Source organism: Seriola lalandi, unplaced genomic scaffold (assembly GCF_002814215.2).
Source record: "Seriola lalandi dorsalis isolate HSWRI2012SDOR001 ecotype SW California unplaced genomic scaffold, Sedor1 jcf7180002054945, whole genome shotgun sequence".
NCBI classification, from domain to species: domain Eukaryota; kingdom Metazoa; phylum Chordata; class Actinopteri; order Carangiformes; family Carangidae; genus Seriola; species Seriola lalandi.
The window spans coordinates 3,472,243-3,497,911 of NW_019525496.1; the positions used below are offsets into that span (position 1 = coordinate 3,472,243).

The 25,669-nt window shown below is 42.1% G+C and overlaps 2 protein-coding genes across 4 annotated transcripts in view; one reads left to right on the forward strand and one right to left on the reverse strand.

Moving 5' to 3' along the window:
• Positions 1–20,846, reverse strand: part of cabin1 (calcineurin binding protein 1) — a 36,956-nt gene extending 16,110 nt beyond the window's left edge. Inside the window, exons 1-31 of one of the 3 annotated variants that reach the window (XM_023393988.2) lie at positions 20,681–20,846; positions 20,011–20,069; positions 19,765–19,857; positions 19,549–19,662; positions 19,174–19,308; positions 18,847–19,027; positions 18,608–18,737; positions 18,345–18,494; positions 17,631–17,938; positions 17,296–17,473; positions 17,071–17,204; positions 16,769–16,986; positions 15,967–16,039; positions 15,458–15,645; positions 15,213–15,350; positions 14,813–15,001; positions 14,486–14,728; positions 14,229–14,382; positions 14,027–14,142; positions 13,637–13,798; positions 12,506–12,712; positions 12,178–12,323; positions 11,732–11,993; positions 11,340–11,510; positions 10,312–10,401; positions 10,031–10,191; positions 9,723–9,934; positions 7,147–7,212; positions 6,154–6,333; positions 5,427–5,821; positions 3,987–4,100 (exon numbers count right to left, since the gene is read on the reverse strand). In XM_023393988.2, coding sequence (XP_023249756.1) covers positions 3,987–4,100; positions 5,427–5,821; positions 6,154–6,333; positions 7,147–7,212; positions 9,723–9,934; positions 10,031–10,191; positions 10,312–10,401; positions 11,340–11,510; positions 11,732–11,993; positions 12,178–12,323; positions 12,506–12,712; positions 13,637–13,798; positions 14,027–14,142; positions 14,229–14,382; positions 14,486–14,728; positions 14,813–15,001; positions 15,213–15,350; positions 15,458–15,645; positions 15,967–16,039; positions 16,769–16,986; positions 17,071–17,204; positions 17,296–17,473; positions 17,631–17,938; positions 18,345–18,494; positions 18,608–18,737; positions 18,847–19,027; positions 19,174–19,308; positions 19,549–19,662; positions 19,765–19,857; positions 20,011–20,013 — 4,911 coding nt within the window. In that variant the 5' untranslated portion in view covers positions 20,014–20,069; positions 20,681–20,846. The remainder of the gene's footprint in view (positions 1–3,986; positions 4,101–5,426; positions 5,822–6,153; positions 6,334–7,146; positions 7,213–9,722; positions 9,935–10,030; positions 10,192–10,311; positions 10,402–11,339; positions 11,511–11,731; positions 11,994–12,177; positions 12,324–12,505; positions 12,713–13,636; positions 13,799–14,026; positions 14,143–14,228; positions 14,383–14,485; positions 14,729–14,812; positions 15,002–15,212; positions 15,351–15,457; positions 15,646–15,966; positions 16,040–16,768; positions 16,987–17,070; positions 17,205–17,295; positions 17,474–17,630; positions 17,939–18,344; positions 18,495–18,607; positions 18,738–18,846; positions 19,028–19,173; positions 19,309–19,548; positions 19,663–19,764; positions 19,858–20,010; positions 20,070–20,680) is intronic. The other 2 variants (XM_023393991.2, XM_023393989.2) reach the window with 2 other exon arrangements.
• A 1,342-nt stretch (positions 20,847–22,188) lies between these two features.
• neflb (neurofilament light chain b) lies at positions 22,189–24,847 on the forward strand. Its single transcript, XM_023393920.1, has 4 exons — positions 22,189–23,294; positions 23,503–23,627; positions 23,746–24,155; positions 24,254–24,847. The coding sequence occupies exons 1-4, from the start codon at positions 22,224–22,226 to the stop codon at positions 24,409–24,411; spliced, it is 1,764 nt and encodes a 587-aa protein (XP_023249688.1). The 5' UTR covers positions 22,189–22,223; the 3' UTR covers positions 24,412–24,847.
• Positions 24,848–25,669: the final 822 nt, after the last annotated feature.

Here is a 25,669-nt window from a genome sequence, read left to right on the forward strand (position 1 = left end):
CAACAGATAAGACACACAGTATTTTTTCAGCCAGCAGTATAGTGACAACAGCCCTCACCTTTTTCCCTTTCCTCTCTTTCAACTCTGGTCGTGTCCCTCTTGCTGGTCACCATAAACATACTAAGCAAACACACCTTGTTTTTCCTGCTTCCTGTTGTGTGAGTGAGGAAAAAAAACTGCTGAAAAATGTCAAGCTCAGCCGAACACAAGAGCAGAAGAAGGCAATGGAAAACATACTGGCAAGCCAGGGTTAACCCTCAAACATGCAAATCAAAATATCAACTTCTATAAAATGTATTCATTGGGCCAATACTCCTCCCCAAAGAAAAAAAAAAATAAAAAACAAGGTTGAGTGGAGCTCCACCTACAGCAAATTGCACAGCTGAACACACAAATGTTTGAGTCATACATCAAAACAAGGCAAGTAATATAAGTGTAACAGCTCCCCCGAAGACTTTGCTGGCCTAATATAACAAGACGCTGAGCCCTACCTATAAACAAAGTTGCATTCAGGCAGTTGAATCAAACATGAAAGCTTGTTCTGAATAGACAGTATCAGTTCAAAACGTGTTCTCTGGAAAGTTACAAGACCAGGACGGATTTACGTTTGTCTGAAATGTAGCAAGAAGGACATCCATTTTCTCTGGAGCTTCGTGGAGAATGAAGAATGCGTGAGTGGGTGGAAGAATATGTAAGCAAGAGTATGTGTGTGCGATGTGTGCGGTGTGGAGGGAGGAGGTAATGCCGTGCCTGAGTGAACACACGGGGACTCCTCACGATCACTCAACAGTAGTCCTGAGCAGCTAGAGGCCCTGGCATTATGACCAATAACGTTAGATTCTGCTTTGATACTCTGCAAGGGAATAATTGTGTTAATAATTCCACTGCAAATAATTCGCCCACAATGATGACTGTATTCGAGGACTATACCACATCATCTGTGTAATTTAAGAGGGAAAATATATCCACAAAATACCAAAAATAATTCTTCAAAAAGCAGATATGTGCTGGTGTTATTTACCGCACGATAGAGGGTTTTATTACAAGAACAAAGCAGTGAGCAGAGAAGTGAGAGTCTGAGCCTTTTTAACTCACACACTGGATTATAAACATACACGCCATCATTTAAAACTTCAAACAGCCAAAGGGGAAACACTTCTGCCTCTGTATCACCATAGACTGTACCATAACATAATACAATATTAATCATTTGTCCCACGTCTGTCTCTTCAAATATCAACCTAACTTCATCTACATTATTTACTTTAATAACACTGTGTGACTATTATAAGTTTATTATTGGTGTAAAAGGGAGCTGGCCCTCCTACAAAGTACTTGTGCTGACAACCACATCCATAAATTATGCAACGGGTCCTCATGTGGATCATTTCCAAACAGCAGTATATAGGTTATTAACCGCAGGTCCCAGTTAATGTAACCCAGCCAAAGCAAGGAGGAAAAGTAGGGCATCATGACCTACATTAGGGAACTCAGTATTCACCATCAGGCTCAGTGAGGTGCGTACTCAGCTGACAGTCAAGTCTCCCAGACATCAAGGTGACGTCCGTCGAGCCATATGTTTGATGTGGTCAATGTACTGTGTCAATTTGTGGCAGCTCTCATGTAAGTCTCAAAAAACACACACACACACACACACACACACACACACACACACACACACACACACACACACACACACACATTATATATTGATCAAACACCTGACATTGTGATTAGTCAGGATCGAACGCAGCCGCCATCTCAGTGACTCACCTGCATACAGGTTAGAAAGGCTGACTTGAAAGATTGTGGTTCAAAGTCCACGTCTACCTGGCAAAAACTGTGTGCTGAACAACTTTCTGTCCAACTAGGTTGGAAAAAAACTTGAGGAAATCTGTTATCCACTGTTGCTCACATGGAGCTGAAAACATGAAGTGTTAAAGTAGTAATATAATGTAATAATGTATAAAAAACCCCTGAACTCATAGACTCTATGAAAACAGGCATGTTTGATCAATTCTCTACAAAGGTTTGCATTGTCCTATGGTAGAGAAAGAGAGTTTGGTTTGCAGGGAACAGTAAAGCTCCAACAGTTGGCGTGTCAGGGTGGCAGGTTTGCCTCCAGAAGGGGCTCTGTGAGAACCCAGTGGGAGCCAGAGCGCTGCAGAGCTCTCCTCCAGCTCAGACCTGGCCCACATCACTTCTACAGTCTGTTACCAGGAGCGTTCTGGAGTCAGCATTTGACTCTACAGTCTACATATCCAAAATAATGTGCACCAACAAAAAATGACCTGACAATTGATTGATATGAGGTGCTGACGTGATGTGACATTCTGCTTGTATGAGCTGCTCTGTAACAAAAGCGAGAGCATTTAGGCTTTGACAAATCACACAAGGAACAAATTAAAAAGCCAATTTCTGCACGCACTGAAAAGACTTAATTTCGGCTTCAAATGGAAAGAAGTAAATAAACTGAAATGCAAAACAGATGACAGATTCAGACAGTAATCTCCTCCACTGGAACCCAACAGAGGCCTTGTAATTCTGAGAGGCAGATAATTCAACAATCTCACACTGTGTGACTCCATTATAGCAGCGCCTGCATCTAGAGATCCATATTTAAGCCTGGTTTTTGTACATTCAATTGAATTATGTGAATAATGTGTGTAAAGTGTAAACCGAAGTGCAGTAAGCCAATCGTTCACTCACAGCAAACGCGCAGAGAGATTATTAGCCACCAACACACTTCAGATTCTTTAGCTTTAGCTGCTCCCATGTGGTATGAATAAAGCCAAACTTTATGATCACAAGACCACACATACAGTGTTTTAAAATAAAAAAAATATTGTTTGATGTATGTGAAACAAGTATTTTGTATGATTGCAATAATCAGGTTGACATCACATTGAAACCCTCTATCTGTGCATTGATAGGCAGCCAGAGGTGACAGACAATTTAAAAAGAACTGCTAGACCAAGAAGTGAATGACTTCAACATGAACAAAGTCACCCCGCAAACTTAGCGTAGCCCAGCTGATAATTTGGCATCTGAAGTACCACGCTAACTCATGTACTTACCTGACATCAGAGCACATAAAAAACAGACTGTGTTATGCAGGCTACTGGCCAATGTACAATGTTTTCTTTTCCCTTAAATAAAAGAATACTTGTGGTAAGACTTGTCTTAAGGATATCACAGCCTTGTGATGACTACTGTATAGTCCATCAAGTAACCTTAGAACTGACCTGACCCAGAAATACATTTGTCCCTTTGAAATTGTAAAATATTTTTGGTTCATTATGAAACTGTGGCGGGACAAATTAAGACTATGGCAGAGGACGTCAGTTGAGTAGGAAGTCCTTCAGTGTGGCCCAGGATGTATTTGCATTACCACCGCTACAAGAATGTGGCCACATGTGGCCCAGACCACCTCCGAATGTGGTCTGCGTGACTGGATCTCAAATGGAACCTCAATGCGTCTTGGGTGCGTTCACACCTGCACTGTATATTTATTTTGTTATCTTTCGGAACTACAGACCTGAGATTAAAGCAAATAAATTATATTTATAAATATACAGTTTTTCTCTTTATTTGCCAGTGCCCTTAAAGGCACTGCGCTGTCATTGGAGCATTGTTAAAAATGATGCATGGATTTATTAGATTACATGTTTCACTACAATCATTCAGGCATGCATGAATTTTCAAACCATGCCAAATGTTTCGCACAATACTCACACAGGTCTTACTCTGAGAAACATCAACAACTGTGTTTATTCCACAAGCCAGTCAAGTGAAACGTTTTCTGTTATTTCTGCCTCATGTATAAAATGTTAATGAGATCTTAACAATTATAGGTGTTACTATAATGGAGTGCCAATAAATCCAGTGATGACAGGTGTCAGGAAATGTATTAAGCAATGTGTGGTGACATGATGATATATGCAGAGCAGGGAAAAAACATGAAGGCATGGTAATCTCTGACTTACATTGAACAGGTTTGTCTTGTTTCTTTCGCAGAAAAGTCCTTGTGCTGGCATGTGCTTCAGCTGTTGCCATGGGACACTGCTTCCTAGCAACACATCACGGGCCCACTGTAGGTTCTGTGTCAGGAAATAAATAAATAAATGAAAAAACCCACATATATTGGTATGTACATTTTTATATACACAACACAACAGAATTGCTTGAGAAAACCCTGGGGACATCCCTCCTTCATCAGAATAGACTGACAGATATCATAAACAAGTAGATGTAGTATTTAATTGCTGCTGGAAAAAAAGTGGTGGAGAAAATTATGTTCATTTGCAATCAGCAAAATGCAGACCTCTTTTCACAGTGTGATGACTCACAAATCTGTGTCGACACGAGTACCCTGTCTCAAAAGATAGCAAGAGAACGCCACTTCATGTTATCTTTCACAATCCCACTAGCCTATAGCATGAAATTACAGGCCCCCTCTCCCTCCATCTCTGGAGCGGGGATAAAGATGGCCAGTCATATGTGAGTGCAGTGGTTTTCCTGAGAACAAAAGGGACACAGAGGCTTTTAACACTGGATGTGTCAGGTTGTGAGGAAGCAAACAATGTCAACAGGATCACATCAAGCGACTGTGTCATCAAGTCACTGCCAGAGAGCGTTCGCTTTCATCCAGGCAGGCTGCTGAAAACTCCACTGGAGGCAAAAACTGAGGGAAACCTCATCAACTGTGTGAGCCTCACTCAAAAGTTATTCTGCATTTAATTGAGTCTCATGGAAATTACTTACTGGAACTTATTACATTTTGTAGTTGTGACTGCTGACAGAATATAATATAGAATAAAGAAATTTAAGAAGACACTATCACTGGGAGCCATAAAACCCATGATGCTGCACAGACAGTACTCTGAGGTCAAATGAGCATATAAAAAAGATAAAACATAAAAAGAGCTAGGACTTTTCCATGCCCCATTCACCCTTACTGAGTAGAGTAGAAACAAAGGCTGAATTTAAAAAGGCTCAACAAACAGAGTGCTGACAGAAGGATGCAACCACAGTAAAGCTCAACGAAACCTCCATGTGCCAAACTGGCTGAGAGAGCACTGTGCTACCACCCACACACACCTCTGCCCACAGAGCCTCATAGCCAACACAAGCTGTTTCAGCAACTCGTGCATCACTGCAGAGCTTACAAGCCCACAAGAAATCCAGGAAAGAAATACGTAATGGCCATCAGAGCTCTGATATACTTGTCACCGAAAGAGTCAATGTAAAAAGGTCTATGTGACTTCTGAGGAAATTACATAGAATTTTCCTCATCTTCTGTAAAAGTCACCATTAATGGCGGGGGATACTGATTATAGGTATATGGCTTGGGTTTAATGGATGACTTGACCTTTGAGATGCAATGCGAATTGACTAGAACCGTCAGTTAACAGGGGTGGACTGACCTGATGAGTCTTGCTGTTGGTGTAGAAGAAGGCCAGACGATAGAGACTCTTGTAGTGCTGAGGGAAGCGGCTGAGGCAGAGGAAGAGAGCGCGGATGCACATTTCCACCAGCATCCGCCTCTGGTCGACACGATCTGCAGGCAGGGCCTTGGGCACCTCGATCACCTCAGCAGGGGGCTCTGGCTTCCTCTTTCCCTCACTGGCCGGGGTCTGAGGAGCAGGCTGTTGAGAGTGGGCTGGCTTTGGTGGGGTGGCTGGGACAGGAAGAGGATGGGGACACAGGTCCGCAGAGACCTTGGGCACTGAGGCCTCGGGGAGGGTCACCACCACAGCTTCTACTACTTCCTGGATAACTTTCTCTTCAGTCTGGATGCCAGTATGCTCTCCATGGGATGCTGAAGTTAAATTTCAATTTGAGATTTTAGGCAAAGAGTGATTCAAATATCAAAGTAACTGTAGTTACAACATCTGTGAGGTTGTGTATTACACGCTACACAGTAGAGCTATAGAGCAGTTATGACCAATGGAGGAGCGGAAGGTGTGCCAGCCAACTTGTAGAGTTGCAAGTTCAGGCAGATCTTGTGCGAGGGCAGAAATGGAAGCAGTACATTTAGCCTTTTTGTGAAAAGATAAGCAAACATACAGACATGGTGGAGAGCAGAGAGATAGAATCTAGGAATAGTTTGAAAAGTCTTTATGTGAAGTCTCTAGTTAAAGCCCTATGTACCTGTGTCCTCTGATGCTTGCTGCCCATCCTTCACAGGGGTTGTACTTTCTGATGATAATGAACTGACTTTCCCAGAGGCAGGTTTGTGGCTGCTGTCCTGTGAGCTGGTGGGATCTGTGAAGGCATCCTGGGTAGAGTTGGAGTCTGAGAGCAACACCACCTCACTGTCCTGACTGCGCTCTGCCAAAACAAAAAAACAACATGGGTAATGGAGCCAATTGCATGGCTACAGATAGAGACAAATAAGCTTTAGCCTTTGGAATATTATGGATAAATACATATATAACTTTTCTTGCCAAAAAGTTGGGTTTAAAAGAGTTTAAAAGAGAAAAATATTAAACTTTCATTTCAAGTGGGATAATCTTTCATTGCTCAATAAGTTGAGACTTTAACCAATTATCCAGAATGTGTAACTGCATACTTTAAGAGCATGCTGTGTAGGCCTGTTTTCTGGCTATTGGTTGGTGACTTGCTTTTAAACGCCCCAAATTCTCATTTGTAATATATGTGTATGTGTGTGTGTGTGTGTGTGTGTGTGTGTGTGTGCGTGCGTGCGTGTGGTGGGGAGTGGGGGGTAATAAAAGATAATTATGAAACAGAAATAGGTCATGAGCCACAAATCCTTATTAGTGCATTACTAATGACTCATTGTTATAAAAGGAATACGGTTTGTTTTTGTGAGTGGTCCAAAACCAAAATGCCAGCATTCCTCTTAAATGCCATGTTGGGCAGTGTCAGCAAAAATAAATGGTCCTTGGCAGAGAACTGTAAATAACAGAATCAAGAGGGCAACAAGCTTTCGTTATTTCAGAGAGTAATGCACACATGGGAGAAAAAAAATTCACAATCATGAGTTTACAGCAAAATTACTGTGGTACCGTAAGATTTGTGTGAACTGACAACTGTGTATTCAGTGCTTCCTACAAGAATACACTTCACTTTGGATTAAAAACATAGCCTCTTAAAGAGTCTGGTGGGTTTGAAGATCAGTACCATTCAGGGAAGCCAGCCACATTGGAGACCTGGGCAGGCAGTAATCATGGTCAAACTCTGGTGAGGCTGTTGGAGATATGGGGAGCTGGTTTTAAAATATAATCAAGCAAAACTGCACCTCTAAACTTGTTAAAAAATAATCTGCAATTGGCTTCAAAAATCATTTACCTTTCTTGACAAAGGAGTAGAGATTTAATGCCACTCCCTTGAACTTGTAGAACCTGATTCAGACACACATTTATTTCTGGGACCACACTAAATATGCAGTGCAGTGTTTTGATACCATTTCAATGGTCTTGCATAGCTCACTTTTTCTCACAATCAATATTTCCCTCCGCAGCCTGAAAGAACATTCTCTGGGATATGATCAGTAATAAAAGCTAGAGCTGCTTCTGCAGCAATGTGTATAAGACAAGAAAAAAAAACCCTGGCTACTGTTATTTGCCCAATGGCTGAAATCCATGGTAAAAACCCAGAACTTCTAAGTTGTAGATGATGAACAGGAGATCAAAACAGGGGCATTTTCCCGATAACAGTTTGATAAATGCATGTCTGAATCCGGCCCTACAGTCTTACCACCTTGATGTGCTTTAAGCAGGACTCAAGCCAGAGAGATTGGACACCTACAAGCAAACATGTGCATGGTGGGTTATTTTCTGACTTCAGTCAGAGTTGTAAGGCAAAAATAGGCCAGCCACATTCTTCCTGACTTGACATTTTCTCACTAATTGGTCATAATTGGAAATTATATCCAATTAGTGGAAAACAGCAACCACACGATTCAGGCAAGATTTTGAAATATCTCCAGAGAGTTTGACTTTCTTGTCAAAGTAAGCCCACACCAAAGTCAAATAAAATGCGACCACATGATACACCAGACAATTTAGTGGATTGTGATAAAGGATTGACTTTGTCCAGTCGTGAAGACATTCACCCCATTTGAACTACATGCATATATATGGCAAAGCAGGTGGTAAAAGCAAGCAGGCAAAGAGGTAGCAGGCAGGTAGGTAGGTAGGTAGGAAGGAATCTGGAAAGGGTGACAAAACTGGCAACATGGGCAATATGGCTGCGTTATTTGCACATTCAAGCTAAACATGACACATGGGGTGGGTGAACAGATGTCCCTGTTTTTGTCATATGGAAAGAATGGCCAGGACTGTTTTCTCCAAACAGCATTATGGCATATTATCTGTTTCACAATCCTGAAACCCTGCACAGAGTTACAGCTGATGAAAATTTCAATTCCTGGCAGCTTTAGCTCTGCATATATTCAGTAAATGTCTAAGTATTTGAAGAACTTACTTAACTCTGACACAATAAAACACAACTAAAACTTTCTCAGGCATACTGAAAAGCATCTTTTTAGAAACTCAAACAAACACAGTTATGACTGCAACACATACAAGAGGTTACATAAAAGATAGTTAATGCGCATGGAACAACAAGGGCAGCTATAATGTTCATTGTACACACTGGTCTGGATGTACACTGTGCTAGATAGACTGAAAGCAATAATGTACATCCAGCACATTATTGCCTGCAACTATCAGGTCTGTTTTTGAAAAAGATTTTCATATCCAGTGCCATGAGAAAAATACACAACTCTCTGTGGGTTGTTTCTCACTGAAAACTCTCCTGTTTATCAGAGCTGTCATGTAGAGTACTCAAACATGAAAGTAGTTTATAAGCAGTAGCCCAAATTGTCAGAATTTTACTGCTTTCAGACGAACTTAGTGTGATCTCTTCAGCCTGCAGTTGATATCCTACAGGTAAATACTGACATGGGGAAGATTGTCTTCTATCACTTTTCACCATTTAAACAGACCTAATTACAAAAAAACTTTAAAACTTAAATATTTAATTTAATTGAAAGGGATTGTTTCTGATGCTGACTGTAATGTATGTTCTTGTGTGTGGCTGGCTTGGCAGTTTGTTCTTTGGCTTATCTCTGTTCTATTTTCTTATGCCCTACTCAGAGGTCTCTTTTTTGATTTAAATAACTTACCTGCATAAGTAAAGGTTATAATAATTAGGATTATTAGGATTTCGCTTGCTAATAAATTAGCACTAAATACAGTGAAGAAACAATCATTTGCAGCTCTTTTGATGTGATATCAACAGCATCTGATTAAGGCTCAAAACCACACAAGCCTGCAATACCGCATAGATGTCTCCATAAGGTTATAAGCTGCAGGAAGTTAGCAACAACTGCAACATATTAGGAGAGGCAAGATGATTGGTAAGGAAAGAAAATAAGAACAGCAACAAAGCAGCGACTAGAAATCGATGTTATTCCAGCGCACGCACACACGCACACACACACACACACACATCAAATCTATTTGTTTCAACACTGTTTTGACAGGCATAGTAAATCAGTCAAATAATCAGTAGCCATATTGCCCATTTCACCACATCACAATCACCCAGTGCATGGGGATCATTGTAACTGAAACCGAAGCCAGTAAGCATGGTGATTAGCAATCTGAGCACTCCCCAGTGGGCTTCCTGTCCCAGTGCAGAAAGGTCAAGGAGCCCAACCCCAGAGACAGTGTCTAGGACTGGGACTGTACCATCAGCCTGCTGCTCTTCATGCCGCTGCTGCTGCCACTGCTGCCGTCGAAGTGTTTTGCGTTTGGCGTAATCATGGTCAAACGGCGTGGCCACGTAAGCAGGGGATGTCAGACCTGGCGTGGCAGCTGACGGAAGGGATGAGCTGAGGACGTTCCCTATGCAAACTGATGTGCAATTAAAGTCTTCATCCATCATGGAGGGGGGTTTCTCTCTGCAGTGAATCAAGAACAACGTTGAGAATCAATGTTTGGCCATAAAATCAAATGCTCGTTCATAACTCCTGCCAGGTAAGATTTATGAAGCTTACTTTTCATGGGACCTTGGCATGCTTGGCATACTCTTCTCTTCACCCCTCGCAAATGGCCCTGTAGCTGCCTCAACCAGCAAAGTAAACAAGAGCTCATGCTCCAGGTCAGGCTCTACTGCCTCTAGCAGTTTTAGGATGGTGGCGCTCAAACGGAAATGCAACTAGAAAAAAAGAAGTTAGTGTGAATGCTTTCAGTCAGTTATCTGATATTACACTGCATCAATGTGACATACAGTATATCATCTAGATATCATTTGAGCTACTAGCCACAGGTAGTTTACCTCCAGGGCTTCCATGGCCAGGTCAGGCGGATTATGGTAATGAATTTTCCGAGGGTACCTGGCAGCTTCTTCATGCAGATAGTGTGCTGCCTAGAAATACAAAGAGGAGGGAGTCAGCAATTCAACACCATCATCTGGCATCAATAAATCAACTCCTTAACTAGTAAAATGGAGGGAGAGATTGCAATAAGGAGTAGAAGACAGCTATGTATTCTGACATGAGGGTTCACTACGTTCACACTGCCCCCCCATGATACTGTGTTTCATACAGGTTCATCTGCCTCCACTGATCTAATCAGAACTACAGAGCTATGACTAACTCCATACATTGTTCTTCTAACTCGGAAAAAAACATCTTGTGAGGGTGGCAGGGCAGTGATCTTTCTGTAGGCAGATTATAAAACAACTCCGCGGAGAGCAAGAAAAATGACTGCAATCAACTTAAGGTTTATTAAAATTATATATCAACTAAAGGTTTTTATTTTTGCCTTTTATTTTCCTGGTTTTCATCGTGACAAATATTTTCAAATTTCTGTTCACTACTTCTCTGGCTTCGACAGATTTTTGTCCATCACACTGCAGTGCTGAGAAATGATCTGGTTTCATAAGGGAAAATAAGGGAAGATAATTAAAAACGATGGTATGCAGAAAGTATAAGCACTCCTTATTTAATGAAGACTTCAACCTTCAGGGAATGGATTAATTTGAAAGTCACAGACACAGTGTGCAGGTCACATTACATTACGTGTATTATTGTGTTAGAGATCTGTTTTAAATTTGAACCCAGTATTTCTGCATTTGCCCTGAGAGAACACAGTACTTCTACTACAAAATCAATCGTCAGGATATCCTTTAACGCAGGTTCCAGTCAACACACTTTAATTTTCTGATAAGTTATTAGTAACTGACACATTTTACCTGGTGCCAGAGTAAACAAACCACTCAACACCAAAGATTATTATCAAACATAAATCACTGACTGAATTCCTTGGATAAATGTGTAGCCCAAGGTCTCCACAGCTGTTTACCTTTTTGTAAAGCTGTAGATATTCCACTGGAGGCTGTTTGCGTTTCTCTGCTATTTTCCCCAGCATGTAGTGAATGAGCCACTCTTCTTCATCGCTGTCACCCTCACAACGGGAAGCTCCCTGGAAACACTGGAACGCTGTCTCCAACATTGAGTCTCTCCTTTCCTCCATCTGAAACCGCACACACACACACACACACCTTAATGTGAAATTTAGTTCAAGGCGCCAGATAAATTCAGTCTACAACAAATTTCACATACGTAACAAGCAAAACTAACAGGATGTGACATTGGTTTTAGCTCACAATCACAAATCTGACATTAAAGCGGAGTTAACATAAACTGACAGGGAATGATGATGAGCACCAAGATAACTCTGCTCATGTGCCTCACCTGTTTAACCACCTCTGGGGGGAGCTCACTGCGCCACTGTTTGAGCTGCCGCGAAGCAAATGAATGCAGGGCATATGATATGGTGCCATACTCGATCCACAGAGACAGGTTGGAACTGTCTATCTCCAGGGCCCTCTTAAAACAGTTAAGCACCGCCTGGGAGTGTTTCCATATAGGAACGTCACTTTTCAGCTCATTGGAGTTGAGCTTGTCCTGGATGCGGCTGGCCCTAGCTAAAGCCATACCTGCCCAGGAGTCAAACCTGAGGAAAGATACACACTTCTTGTGAACTCACTGCACTCAATGTACTGAATGTGAAACCCCACAAATGCACATTTAATTGCTATTATTCATAATATAAATTTTTACCTTCAATGTTAATTAAAAAGCAGATCCTGTTGTGTATTGTGCACAAGCATTGACACTGTTGTAGATAAATGAGTTACCTGTTGGGACACACACAGATGTCATGCATATAGAACTTGATGGCTTTGGACTGCTCCTTGTTCTTGAAATGGTAATCAGCCAGCAGGTAGTAGATCTCATTAATGATTGCAGGTGCAGGAGCACTCCCCTCAGGAAGGCATGGGGCCTTAAAGAAATAAAAAGTCAACATTTCTCTAACAATCATGATTCTCAATTCAAACTTGCAAGTGAAGTTAAAGGTGACATGAAGGCAAAGCAATGCTTAAAAAGCACCACTGACATAAGTACACTGTTTAGCATGTATGATTCACTGGATCCCTCACAGTCAGTGTGTGCCCACTGACTGACCTTTTCTGTCATGCCCTCGATGTAGGCTGCCACTTCTTCCATGGTGAGGATGGGAGTGTCACTTGAGGGAGCGATGCCAACAAACCTCCTCAGCAGATTAGCCAATTCTGCAGACACTGTGCTTGTCTTATAACTGTCAAACTCAGGCAGTGACTTTGGTTTGAAATACTGGAACATGAAGAGGGCCTCACTCCACAGCAGCTCAACCTGCAAAACACACATTAATTCCACAGGAAACATGAGTGACATAGTTGATTGTATTCAAGTGTAATACACAGCGCCAGAGCAAATTAGTGGCAACAAGGTCTCTTGCAGTGTGGTATTTCATAAATACAGTCAGAATGCCAGTCATCTAAATGTATTGATGCGCAACTGTGGGGATGACACCCACCTGGTGGCTGGACGCATGCATTACAAAAATATAAGAGACCACGGGGTGCAGCTGATATTATCTCATGATAATATCAGACTTGGGACACTGTCTCTGATTTTCATTTTTCAAACGTACATCAAATCTATCTATTCACCAAGAATCTTTGCTTCCGAAAGTAAACAAACGCAAGATAAAGAAAATGTTTTTGTATTTCAGGAGTTTCTTTGGAGAAATGAAAGGGCTCTAAAAAAGGTAGAGACAGAATAGTCCAACAAATACTAAATAAAAGCAAAAGAGTAAGTTGTACTGCTGTTGTTTGTGGTTTATCTAAATGTGTTCACATTTCTCACTCAGTAAATTAATGCTATTATGCCATTAAAGCTATTTCATGGCCTTCGTTTATTTCAACGACACCAGACGTGCGTACCTTGCAAGCCAACAAAACAACATTAATGGATAAAGCAGACATCCTCTGTGACGTGAGGGGTCAGTGAGGGAACATGTTTGCGTCATCAACAGTCTGCTGCTGTTCAAACAGAAATCATACTTTACTCAAACCTTTGAGCTACTTTTTTGTTTTAAATTTTCAATTAAATAATACAATGTTTAAAATAGGTCAAGCAAGTTTAGCTGAGGTTAGTTAACCTTTGCTGCTGAGATTAACCTAGTAGACTTTGATTGAGTCACTTAAAGTTCATGCAACAAATTACGATAAACTAAATCAAAGGTGTGACAAGAAAGACTTCTGAGTGTTTGACCTGTGGAGATGAGTGGTCCTCAAGGTAGCGGGCCTTGCTCTTCTTACTGGGGTATCCATACAGGCAGAAGAAGCACTGTTCCAACGCCATCTCCAACTCCTCTTTGTAGGGATGAGCGTCATTGCTGGAAGAGGCTGCAAATTCTTTTTCCAGAACTCGAACCTCCAGCAAAACATAAGAATGAAGCTTAGTCAAACTGTTCAAATGGCCTATACAAATTAATTTAGTCACAATTTTGGGGTCTACAGCTGTTTTATGTAACTATGTAAGGATATAGAATAATTATTATAATCTTATATCAAAAGGCATGTATGCAAGCTGTACATTCACATATCACCTTGGTCAGATCACAGTAGTTCTAGAGAGAGAGAGGTCTACAAACAAACTTACGAAGAACTTGAGGAGTGCACCGTCTGAGCTGCAGCACAAGGAGCGACGGCCAAGATACTCATGGGCTGTGTTCAGAAGCATCAGGGAGGAGGGCAGCATCGGAGTGTCTGAGTCATCTGAAAACAAGACTTGATGGGGTCGGTCACTGCAACAGGTACCGTGGCATGAACACCAAGAGAAAACCAAAGGCATTAAAACAAACCTTCATCATCCCCTACAGACATATGTTGACGGAGCATACAGTCAAAAGCTGCCTCCTCATGTTTGATAATGCGATACAGTATAATCCACGGCAGAACCGAGAAGAAATAAGGCTCCTTGGGATCGTCGGAAATGGTCATGCTAAGATCAATCAGCTGAAAACACAACAGAAACAACACAAAGGCTTATCAGTTTCTTGTTATAGTATCAGTGTAACTGTTTCTTCCAGAAAACTAGTGTTGTCTTTAGCTCTCTAACCTGAATTAGGTTATTTGCCAGTCGAGCCATGCTAGAGAAATGGGGGACATTGCTCAGAAGCTGTAAGTCTTTGGTGAAGCAGACCTCGATGCCATCCAGCAATGTTCCAATGGTGCTGACCCACTCCTCTTTACTAGGCGGGGAGCTGTTTGAAGCAGAGTTGAGCTGCTGCAGGGCTTCATTCAGAGCCAGCTCACTGCACTCCAAACACTGCTGGTAGTCCTGCAGCTTCAACAGCGAGTTCTAATTCAGAGGATGATAAGTGTCAACCATCGGCCAATTCAAAAGATGTATATGTTCAATCAATATTATTGTTGCATGTCTAACCTGCAATAGCATTAGCTGAGCAGGCCGCTCTGGTGCTGAGCTCACAAACTCTAGAGGTTTACTCCTGCTGCCATAATTAAGAGTGGGCTGCAGCAGACGTACAACAGACTCAAAGTCTGCAGACTCAAAGAGTCGCTGGATCTCTTCCAAAGACTGACAACGCTCCAGAGACTTCAGCCTCTTGTCGATCTGTCAAAGGGGACACAAGACACCCAAAATTAAACCCAAAAAAGCTAGAGGCCTTCAGAAGACTTGCTAATTGTCCATTTTTTAAGAGTAATATACCATTATGCTGAAAAAAAAAAACAGAATTATTTTGCTTCTTAGCGTATAACACATTCTTTAACGGTATAGTATGGACTGGAATCTTTTTCTTCTCATAACTCATGAAAACACTGACCTCCTCCACAGAGATCGCTGCATCTACTCGTAGGTTAGGCAGGTGGATGGTGTAATGTTTTCCTTCAGTGGACTTTGGTTTGCTCTGCAACAGACCTATACAGACATCATAGCTCTCCAGTGCCAACTCCATGTCTCCCTGAAAAAAGATAAGAAAGACAGACTTACAAGTCACATCTGGTTGAGCTGAGTTTTAAGGACTCATGGAACGAAAAGTTCACCAAAAATACAAAGAGGAGTTCCTACCTGTAGGGCCAAGAATCGTGCCTTGAGCCAGTAGACACGCACCATGACATCCAACCAGTCATCCTCAAACAGGTCTCTTTGGGATGAAGCTAGGGCCAGGAGTAATAAATCACCTTGGAAATGCTGCCCAGGGAATTCTGAGTCAGCTGTATCATTGCCAGGACCAACGCTGCTTCTTCTTGGAGACACTAGACAAAGAAAGAAATATTGTCATAAGCCAAGGGTAAACATGTTGTCCCACACATGTGACTCACTAATATTTAACAAATCCCATAGGTCATTGTGTTTAGGACTGTGATTGCAGTGCCATGTTCAGGCCAATCAGTTAATTTTTTAAAATACAAAAAAGCAACAATGACATTTAACACATTAGGTAAAATGTTGTAAGTGCTACTTGTGATATGTAATATGACACGGTACAAACATTGCAGCATCTGCGGGCTCCACAGTACTATGATGCATCACTAAACCAAGCTTTGTCAAAGTCCAATCAGCTCACTGGTACTTACCAGTCTTCCCTTTTTTGTGTAACCATTGCTCCAACTGCAGCTCCATACACGCTAAGCTCATCGTCACCATTTCCTGTACATGTAGCAGATAATAACACTTATTAGAGATCATTGGGGCCAATTTTGATGAAAAACTATAGTTATGTCCCTGGTCCCAATTTCAGAAAATGTTTACTTCTTTTAGACCCTGGAGTGCACAGCCCTTCCCAAAACTAGATCCAGAGTGACTCCAGAAATCAGAATTATCTGGCACAACACAAATGTTTTAATTTGAACACACACCATAAACAATCTTTAAGATGCATGTACAACAAAGATTTACCATTTCATATCACACTAAAATTAAACTATTAAAATAATGATAGTTAAGGAATTCTTCCTCAATAATAATTATAATAATAATACATTTATATAGCTCTTAAAAACATTGTTTAAAACGCAATTAACATTGCCTACACATTTATAAACCAAACACACAACAAAAGCATACATAATAAGGCAAAAGAAAATTGAAAACATGAGTGCTAAAAGATAAAAGACAACACCATCAAAGCACATCAACAACAAGTTTTTAAAAGAGATTTTAAAGTGTGTTCTGAATCTGTGAGCCTCCGATCCTCTAGCAGGCTATTCTACAAAGGCCTGGTCCCCCTTTGTTATCAGTCTGGAGTTTGGAGCAGTAAGTAGAGACCTGCCAGAGGATATAAGGCTGCTCACTGGCTCATTCGTACAAATTGCATTCAGTGATATTTTCTGTCTAGTGAGTCTAAAACCAACAACAAACAGTTTTCTTGTCATTTACCCTGATGTGTTGGTTGCTGCAGTCCCGAAGCAAAGGGTTAGGAAGACCACTACTGTGCTTCCTCCAGGTCTGATAGACTTCCAGCACCACAGCAGTCAGCCCTCGAGGCCACTCCTTAATGAACTTCTGACCCACAGCTTTCAGATAGCGCATCATCAGGTCCAGTATACCACCATTGGTCATATTATCAAGCAGGTATTTGTGGACATCCTGTTGCTCTACAGAAGGGAATACACACGTTCTTAATATGACAGACAGCACAACAGTGTATTGTAAATACATATCCACAAAGCACTACATACCAGACTCCATGTATTCAACTGAGTCAACAGGCAAGCAACTCCCATGTAGAGGCTGTATGTCCTCCTTCCCATCACACTGTGTCTCAAGATTACTCAGACTCTCCTCATCATTATCAGGATCAAACTTCTTTAGCCTAAGACAAACGAGCAAAACAGCATTTAATTCTAAAGAACTATAACAAGCTGTGCATTTATGGATATTATTTTTGGTTTAGTGTAAGCTACCTGGAGGGTAGATATTTAAAAAGCAGTTCCTGAAAGTCAATCTTCTCTTCCTTCTTGCATTTTGTGTTACGAACACGTGCTGAGCGCCGCTTGGCCGTCTCCCCACTATCTTCCATCCCACGTTTCCTTTTTGGCGCTTTCTTCACTTTATCTGTCAGGGAAACGTCCACTGCTGTAGCTGTGAACATACAGTAGGATGAAAAAATAAAAAAAAAAAGACATTAAATTCTGGAAATACTTGGGATATACAGTTGCACTTACAATTACTACAAAAGCTTATAATTACTTATCAAATGTAGGCAGAGTAAAAGAGAAATTTATTTTTATGAACTAACCAACAGGGTGAACAGAAGTGGTGATTTCCACAGTGGTCTGACTGGGGGTAATCTGGAGCTGAGTGCTGGGCTGGGGGAGCACTATTGGCTCAGAGAGGACCACTGGAGGCAGGGATGAGCTGGGGCTGCTACTCAGCACAGTGGTCTGGCCCATACTGACAGGACTGCTAGGCTGGGGGAGGTTCTGGAGGAAGTTTGGGTCACTATACTCTGACAAGTCAATCCTGCGGCCCAGACTCGGACGCGGTGGCTCACATGTGGTCTGATGTCTGTACATTGCAAGAAGGCTTTCGCCCACATGCTTCCATCTGAGATTAAAAAGATAAAAAAAAACGCTCATTAATATTAGCACAAACTGTCTTCACAAACAAACAAACAAATATGGGTAAAACTCGATATTACAACCCTCGGCGGTAAAGGTTAGAAAAGGTTCACAAAATTTAGGCCAGAAAAGAATTACTTCAATGTCAGTGGAGCTCAACCACGAATTTCAGTACAGTATATGCTGTTTCTGCATTTTCAAGCGTTCACAGTCGTGCAAAACTTTGCATGAGTATTAATTGGACTATCCTCAGAGAAGCATATCATATGCTCAACTCTTGACTGTTATTCTCACTTAAAATATTTTCAAAAGTGACAGGCCAATTTAAACTAATCCGCCCAAACAGGAAAAAAACAAGACAGTTCTCAGAGACATAACAGCTCAGCACTCACGAGAGGCAGCGGATGGGCTGAATCAGGACAAGGTCTGGTTTTGGTTCACAGTGAGATAGCGCCTGTCTGCGTTTCCGTATCTCCAGGGCCTCTTCCACAATGGATTTGCGCTCCTCTTCCTCCACTTCCACATAATGAATAGACATATCGCTGGAAGAAAAACCCCACACCACAGCAGAGATCCGTCAGTGATGTGAAAGTATGGAGTCACAGCTACAACACATTCTAAACAGGCGGAGAAATAAAATGTGAGCTGGCTTCACCATTTCATGAACATCTGCATCGTGTCCCTCTTCAGACATGGCTGCTCCTCAAAGATTTTCTCCTTCAGCACCAGGCCTTTAGTGTAACAATGATCCTTCTCTAAGGCTTTGGCGATGAAGTAGAGGCAACCTAGAAAAATGTACACAGATGTCAGTAACTTCACTTTCTATACTTGAGCTCTTGTAATGGTAATGACAGTGAGTGCAGAGCAAAGAGCTTATGATCATGTATTACTTACAGGTGTAGTCACTGAGCGTGTAAAGAATAGTTATGAGGTTGTCAAGGCAGGGCCAGTGATCTGGGTTACAGTGCAATCCCTCCTCAAAGGCATGTCGAGCCAGAGGAATTCGCACCAGTCGCACAGCCACCTGACCAATTTTGTACCACATGTTCACATCTGTGGAATCCAACATGACAGCCTGAGAAAAGAACAGAGTAGAAAATATGGTATTAACATTCACTGCAGTCTTATTCATGTGCATTAAAGACGCATTTAGTTGCACAAAGTGGTGTGATGCCAAGAATGATAATTAAGTATTAAACTGGCACAGTTTTGTCGTTTCACCTCCAAGTAAAATTCCATGGCGGTCTCCAGGTCATCCCGTGATGCAGCCATGCTGGCCAAGTTTTTAAAAGTAGAATATTTCAACATCAGTCCGGGATGCTTGAGACCCACTCTCTGATCATCGGAAGGCATGGCCTAAGATATTAGAGGATACATCAAATTTGGCACCAACCACAGAGTAATGCAGATTCATCTTAAGCCAAAACAAGTGATCCGCCTCACTGACTAAAAGGGGTGTATAACCTGGATTCTGTGAGAGTATTAAACTGCTCTCAATTACACCCCGATACACAGTATTCTGGATGTTCTGCACAAGCATATTAGCAAAGATGTTTTGATAACTTTGATGGGATTATATACCGTGTGATATTTTACCTCTTTGAGCAGTGGAGTTTTGAGAAGCTCATGATAGGCCTTACTAGACTCCTCAAACTTGTCATGTTTTTGAAGATCTAAAGCTTTGTGATATAAAGCAAAAGCCTCAGCTTCCTGTGGACAAAAATAAAAAACAACTCATTACTTGCACAGAAGAAAAAGACTGCAGCAGTGCAGATGCCACATATTGCTGATTCATTATTATATGCTCTGTACCTGAGCCTCTTTCGTCTGACTCTTGTTACTTCTCAACGGGTCTTGAGACTCGTCTGCAGCTGTCGCAGCAGCATTCAGTGCTGCTATGCGAATCTGTAAAGAACAACACAGAAAAAGAGGGAAAACCCTTTAGCAAGCAGATGTATTAGTGAGGAAGGAGCGCTAGCGAGAGCTGAATAGTCTGCAAAATCACAAGATGTACTGATACAAAACAAAGAGCAACCACTCAGTGATAAAAAGCCTTACCATCTTAATATCAGGAAAGCAGGGTTTCCACTCTCACGGTTTTCAGACTTTGAATGGATCTATAGAAATGAATAGGAACCGAGCAAGGAAAGATAAAAGCAGGTAAGATATCAACAGAGAAAGTAAATGTGACGTTACGAGAATAAGACATAAAGAGAATATCATATTGTACGTCCCATCACCAGTCAGTCCCCTAAAAAAAGACTGACCCAGGCTGCTGCCAACTCTCTTATTTACCAAAGCCGGTCAACTGCCTCGCCTCCAAAACCCTCTCTATTTTTCATTCAGTTTGAGTACTGCTGGTGGGTCTCTCGGGCTAAATGAACCCTATCTCCTCAGAGAGAAGAGCAGTTGTCGAGGGGGGCTTGGGACAGACTAGCTAACGTTCCCCAAATCTGACTCAAAACTTAGCCTGGTTAGCTTAGCTCTGCGGTGAGACATTGCTGCAGTTTGTTCTGAGCTAGTGTACAGCTTCACTGGTGAATAATTCAAACACGGCTCCAAACAGCAGGTGGTAAATGTATGTTCCTCACGGGATAACAGATTCAACTAGCTAACAGCTCACATTACTGCCTCGGCTAGCTTTTATTAGCTTACACATCAGAGGAGCTAACGTTAGCTACTGTTTCACCGGGTGACCATCACTTGCAAAGCTGGGCGCCTGACCTACCGTTCATTCTGGTTTTAATTGCATTTGCAACGTTGTTATCACTGTAGCATGGCACAAAAATCCCCAAACACTGCAGTCATTAGTGGACATGAAGCACAAAGCAAGTTTGAAACTTCATTTATTCCCCATCCTTTGTTGTTGTCAACGTTGGGAGCGTTTGCGTCACAGCACGACATTTGCTGCCCGCCAAGTAGTAAAGTCGTCTCTCATTGGTCAATACACTGAGGGTGTATTAAAGTGACCAATCATATATTACGATGTTGGTTTAACCACACCATCAACACACACACCACTGAAATGTCATTAAGCACAAAGGTAAATTATGTTACCAATTAGCTACAAAAAGTAATCATTGGAATCATATGTACAAAATTAAAAAATTTTACTTTAGTTTAACAAGTTTTCAAATCTGTCAAAATAATGTGAAATCATTGCTTAAAATACAGACATTATCCTATAGATAGATAGATAGATAGATAGATAGATAGATAGATAGATAGATAGATAGATAGATAGATAGATAGATATTCCCTAAGGGAAATTCATGAATTGATACTTAATGCTATGTTTATTAAAGTACAAAGGGGATCAAATTAGCAGCCTGTATAGCCAGTGCAGGACAGTTTTCACTGTTCTTGCAGCTTGAACCAATCCAAATCTTTTCCAAAAAGTAGGGTGAAAACAATGTCTTTTCTATTTTATTTTATTTTTTAAATTTTCAATCATGCAACAACATTGTCTATAGCTACACTGTTTCAACAGCATGTAAGTCACAACCCTACAATAGTCTCTGAGACATTAGGTAAAATATGCGGTTTATATAGGTTAAACTACGGAATAATGAAAGTAAGGTGCAGTACATAGCCAGTACTTATGTGTAACTTGCATGGTAAACAGATAACCACTAGAGGGCAAACTTTTATTATAATAGTATAAAATGTTTTCTCTGAGATGAGGTCTTTTTTTTCTTCACAGGATTTTCCAAAATGTTAAGTCTTCAGCTGATTTGCTTTACATTGACTACCTGTGGTATTGCATTGGGATATTTAGACCGTAATAATTTTCTCATTGATGTTCTGCCTAATAGAACACAGACAATGCAAAATGGTGCAAGGCAGTGTCATCTTTTACAGAAGGTGGTTTTCCTCCCCCTCCTCCATCATGCAGTATTTCAAGAGTTACATGACAGATACATTATGTCATTGTCAGGATTTATGGTGGCAAATTGTAACAACTTCTGCAGTTCTTAGGAGTAACTGTATACTGTTTTTGTCCTCAGTGACCCTGGCCGTTGCAGTCCCTTGTTGCTCCACCGCTTATCCCCGCCTCCTCCACCCCCAACACTGATTCTTACCCCACCCCATCTTTCCCTTGGCTCAGACTGGCTGGCTGGCACCATTATCAATTCCTTCTGTCAGCATGCCGGAAAAAAATAGCTGACGTCACAGTCATTACTGGCTCTATAAAAGCCAGAGTAATGCAGATTCACTGTGCAGTCAACCCAGCTACATTCCTAGACAGAGAGCAGCCCGTCTCTGAAGTCATGACTTCCACCGGCTTTGACCCGTACTTCCCCTCTTCCTACAAGAGGAGAGTGGTGGTGCGCAGTGCAGGATATGGAGCTGGTGGAGGAATAGGCTCTAGGTCTGCCTACTCCAGCCATGCAGCCCCATTAACTTCCTATGCATCGCTACGCAGAAGTTATCCAACTCATGCCCGAGTTACCTCCAGCTACTCCTCTGTGCTTTCTGCTCCAGTGTCCGCAGCTGCCACTGAGCTACGACTTGACCAGGCAGCCCAGGTCAGCTCTGAGTTCAAAACACTAAGGACCCAGGAGAAGGCTGAGCTGCAGGGCCTGAATGACCGCTTTGCAAGCTTCATTGAGCGGGTCCATGAGCTGGAGCAGCAGAACAAGTTGCTGGAGACTGAACTTCTGCTGCTCAGGCAGAGGCAGACGGAGCCATCCAACCTCAGGGCCCTGTATGAGCATGAGATCCGCCAGCTCCGAGCTGCCGTAGATGAGGCTCACCATGAAAAGCAAGCTGCCCAGGATCACAGGGATGAGATGGAAGATGTGCTGAGGGACCTGCAAAAGCGCTATGAGGATGAAGTGCTCGGCAGAGCAGAAGCAGAGGGCAGGCTCATGGATGCCAGGAAGGGAGCAGATGAAGCTACACTGAGCCAGGCTGAGCTTGAGAAAAGAGTTAGGAACCTGCTGGATGAGCTAGACTTCCTGAAGCGCCTCTGTGAGAGTGAGATTGCAGAGCTGCAGGCCCAAATACAGTACAGAGCAGATGTGTCAGTGGAAATGGAGGTCGCTAAACCTGACCTGTCTGCTGCTCTCCGTGACATCCGAATGCAGTATGAGAAGCTGGCCCAACGCAACCTTCAGTCAGCCGAAGAGTGGTTCTGCAACAAGATGAATGTGATGACAGTAGGCACTGTTCGCAACACTGAGAGTGCAAGACATACCAAAGATGAGGCTGGAGAATACCGCCAGCTCCTCAAAACCAGGACGCTGGAGATTGATGCCTGCCGTGAGATGAACCAAGCTCTGGAAAATCAGCTGCAGGATGTGGAGGAAAAACAGAGTGCTGAGATCTCTGCACTGCAGGTGAGGAACAGACAGACTCTGAAGTAAAGGAACAGGGCTGCACATACCACTGCAAACACAAAAACTGAAAATTACCTGTAGTGACATATAAACGATTTTCTGTGTGTTTTGACAATTGAAATGAGTCACTCCGCATGTTCAGTTATTGGAATTTTCATCCTGCCCATAATGTGCGACTAACATATCACTTTATTTCTTTTCTGTACAGGATACAATAGGTCAACTGGAGGAAGAGTTGAGGGCAAACAAGAATGACATGGCCCGCTACTTGAAAGATTATCAGGACCTCTTGAATGTGAAGATGGCCTTGGATATTGAAATTGCAGCCTACAGGTCAATAGTATCATCAATATAGCTTTGATTCCTTTCTGTGTTTTGCATATTGTGTTATAATTCTGATTTTTAATCACGAAAAGCTCACTATTTTCTTTCATGTGTCTTGTTCCATTAGGAAGCTCCTTGAAGGAGAAGAGAACCGTTTGAATGTGGCAAGTATGGGGTCCGTCACCGCCTACTCCCAGGCCATGTATGCTGTTCCCTCTTATGGAAGAACACAGATCTCCATGCAGGCTCAGCTGAGCTCTGCAGCTCCGTACCTGCTGAGCTCCCGCTTTTACACTTCATCAGTCTTCAAAGAGGAGACAATATCCGCAAGCCAAGCACAGCAGGCGGAGGCCAGCGCCCCTCAAGAAGACGACGATGAGCAAGTGGAAGAGGAAGAGAAGGAGGAAGAGGAGGAGGAGCAGGTAGAAGAGAAGGAGGAGGAGGCAGAGAAAGAGGAAGAGCAGGGAGAAGAGGGGGAGGAAGTGGAGGAGGAGGAGGAAAAACAAGAGGAAGGAGAGGAAGAAGCAGATGAAAAAGGTTAGTGTGGTGATTTTGCTTATTTAACATGTGCATTTGTGCAGTAGGAAACTAATTCTAACTTTTATCCCCCCCCCGACGTGATTTTTGTAATGAAGAGGGTGAGGCAGAGGATGAAGCAAAAGAAGATGACGATCAAGGAGGAGATGAGAGCCAACCCCAAGAAGAGGCCGACGCTGAGCAGAAGGAGGCAGGAGGTGAAAAAGAAGAGGAGGTGGAGGCTGAAGAGAAAAAACCAACAGATAGAAAAGTTTAAATTTACATGCTTTAAAAACACCCGCTAGCCTGTAGCTAAAGGATCTCCGGTGCTCTACATACAGAGATGTTTGTCTCAGTCAAACCAAATGAGAATCTCTTGAAATCAGAAGTGTCAGTGAACCTACCATGTGTATGATCAACTCGAATGACTTATAGCATGTACGCACACATGCACACTGTGCCGGCAAAGAAATTAAACTACTTAAAAGCTAATCAATTAACTGACGATGACAGGATGTGTCCGGAGTAGAAAATCTGCTTTGTGGAGATATGTTTGCAAACACCTGTGTGCTTTATTGCCACCAAAACATGCCTGTAACACGACTGTCTGTATGTGCAATACCCAGTTTGAAATGCCTTACTCACTGAGTGCTTTTAGTCCGTGATGTGCTGCACTGAATTCCAATAAAGCCTTGAAGCCTTGACAACCTTGAGCTGGCATCAGGATTTTCATTTGTATTTATAAACAGGAACACTTGCACTGAAGTGTCAAATCAAGTAATATTTAGCACAAATAAACGCATTAGCAGAAAATTATATTCAATGTCCACGCTCTGTGACTCACTTTCACAAGCAAACGAGGAGATTTTTACTTGCTAATTAGCCCGAAGCTCCTCTTTCACTCAGGGTTTATAACAAAATCTTTCTTTTCTCAACAGAATGTTAATGGGGGTTAATGGAAAAAGTACATAGATGGCTGCCAAAGAGCTCTTGCTTCTATCCTTATTGATAAATCTGACTGGAAGCGAGCGCTGCAGCAAACAGCAAAGTCAGCAAGTCTGGCTTGTTTTATTATTTTTTAGGAAATGAAAAACAAAACATGAAAAAACAAGAAATGAAACAAGTATCAGACAGTATCAGACAGAATTAAGTTTCAAGTTGTCGACATTAGGTTTCTCTTGACTTGGCTAAACCGTCTAGACTAAAAGAGATGAATTACAGTGGCGTTTTTGTCTTTATCTCAAGTCAGCAGGTCGTCTCTGTCCTGATGTGCCTACAGTCTCTGTGTGATCAGTGAGCTGACACCGGTGTTTTTCCTGCTGCCTCACCCTCATCCACATCACTGTCCATAAATCAGGACGCTCTGAAACCTTTATGACTCAGCTAGTCTGCTGCACCAAAGAATCTGGCCAAGTGTCAACTCACACAGGACAGCGGGAGAGAGAGAGAGAGAGAGAGAGAGAGAGATAGGGCAATTTCATTATTTCATTAAGGAGAGAAAGAGAGAGATTGAGGGTGAACGGTTGGGGGGTGGG

Excerpts from the sequence above, each read along its gene's own strand:
- neflb (XM_023393920.1), top strand. The coding sequence starts at position 22,224 with ATGACTTCCACCGGCTTTGACCCGTACTTCCCCTCTTCCTACAAGAGG. Across the intron at positions 23,295-23,502 it reads CTGAGATCTCTGCACTGCAG|GATACAATAGGTCAACTGGA; the intron begins GTGAGGAACAGA and ends TTTTCTGTACAG. Across the intron at positions 24,156-24,253 it reads GGAAGAAGCAGATGAAAAAG|AGGGTGAGGCAGAGGATGAA; the intron begins GTTAGTGTGGTG and ends TTTGTAATGAAG.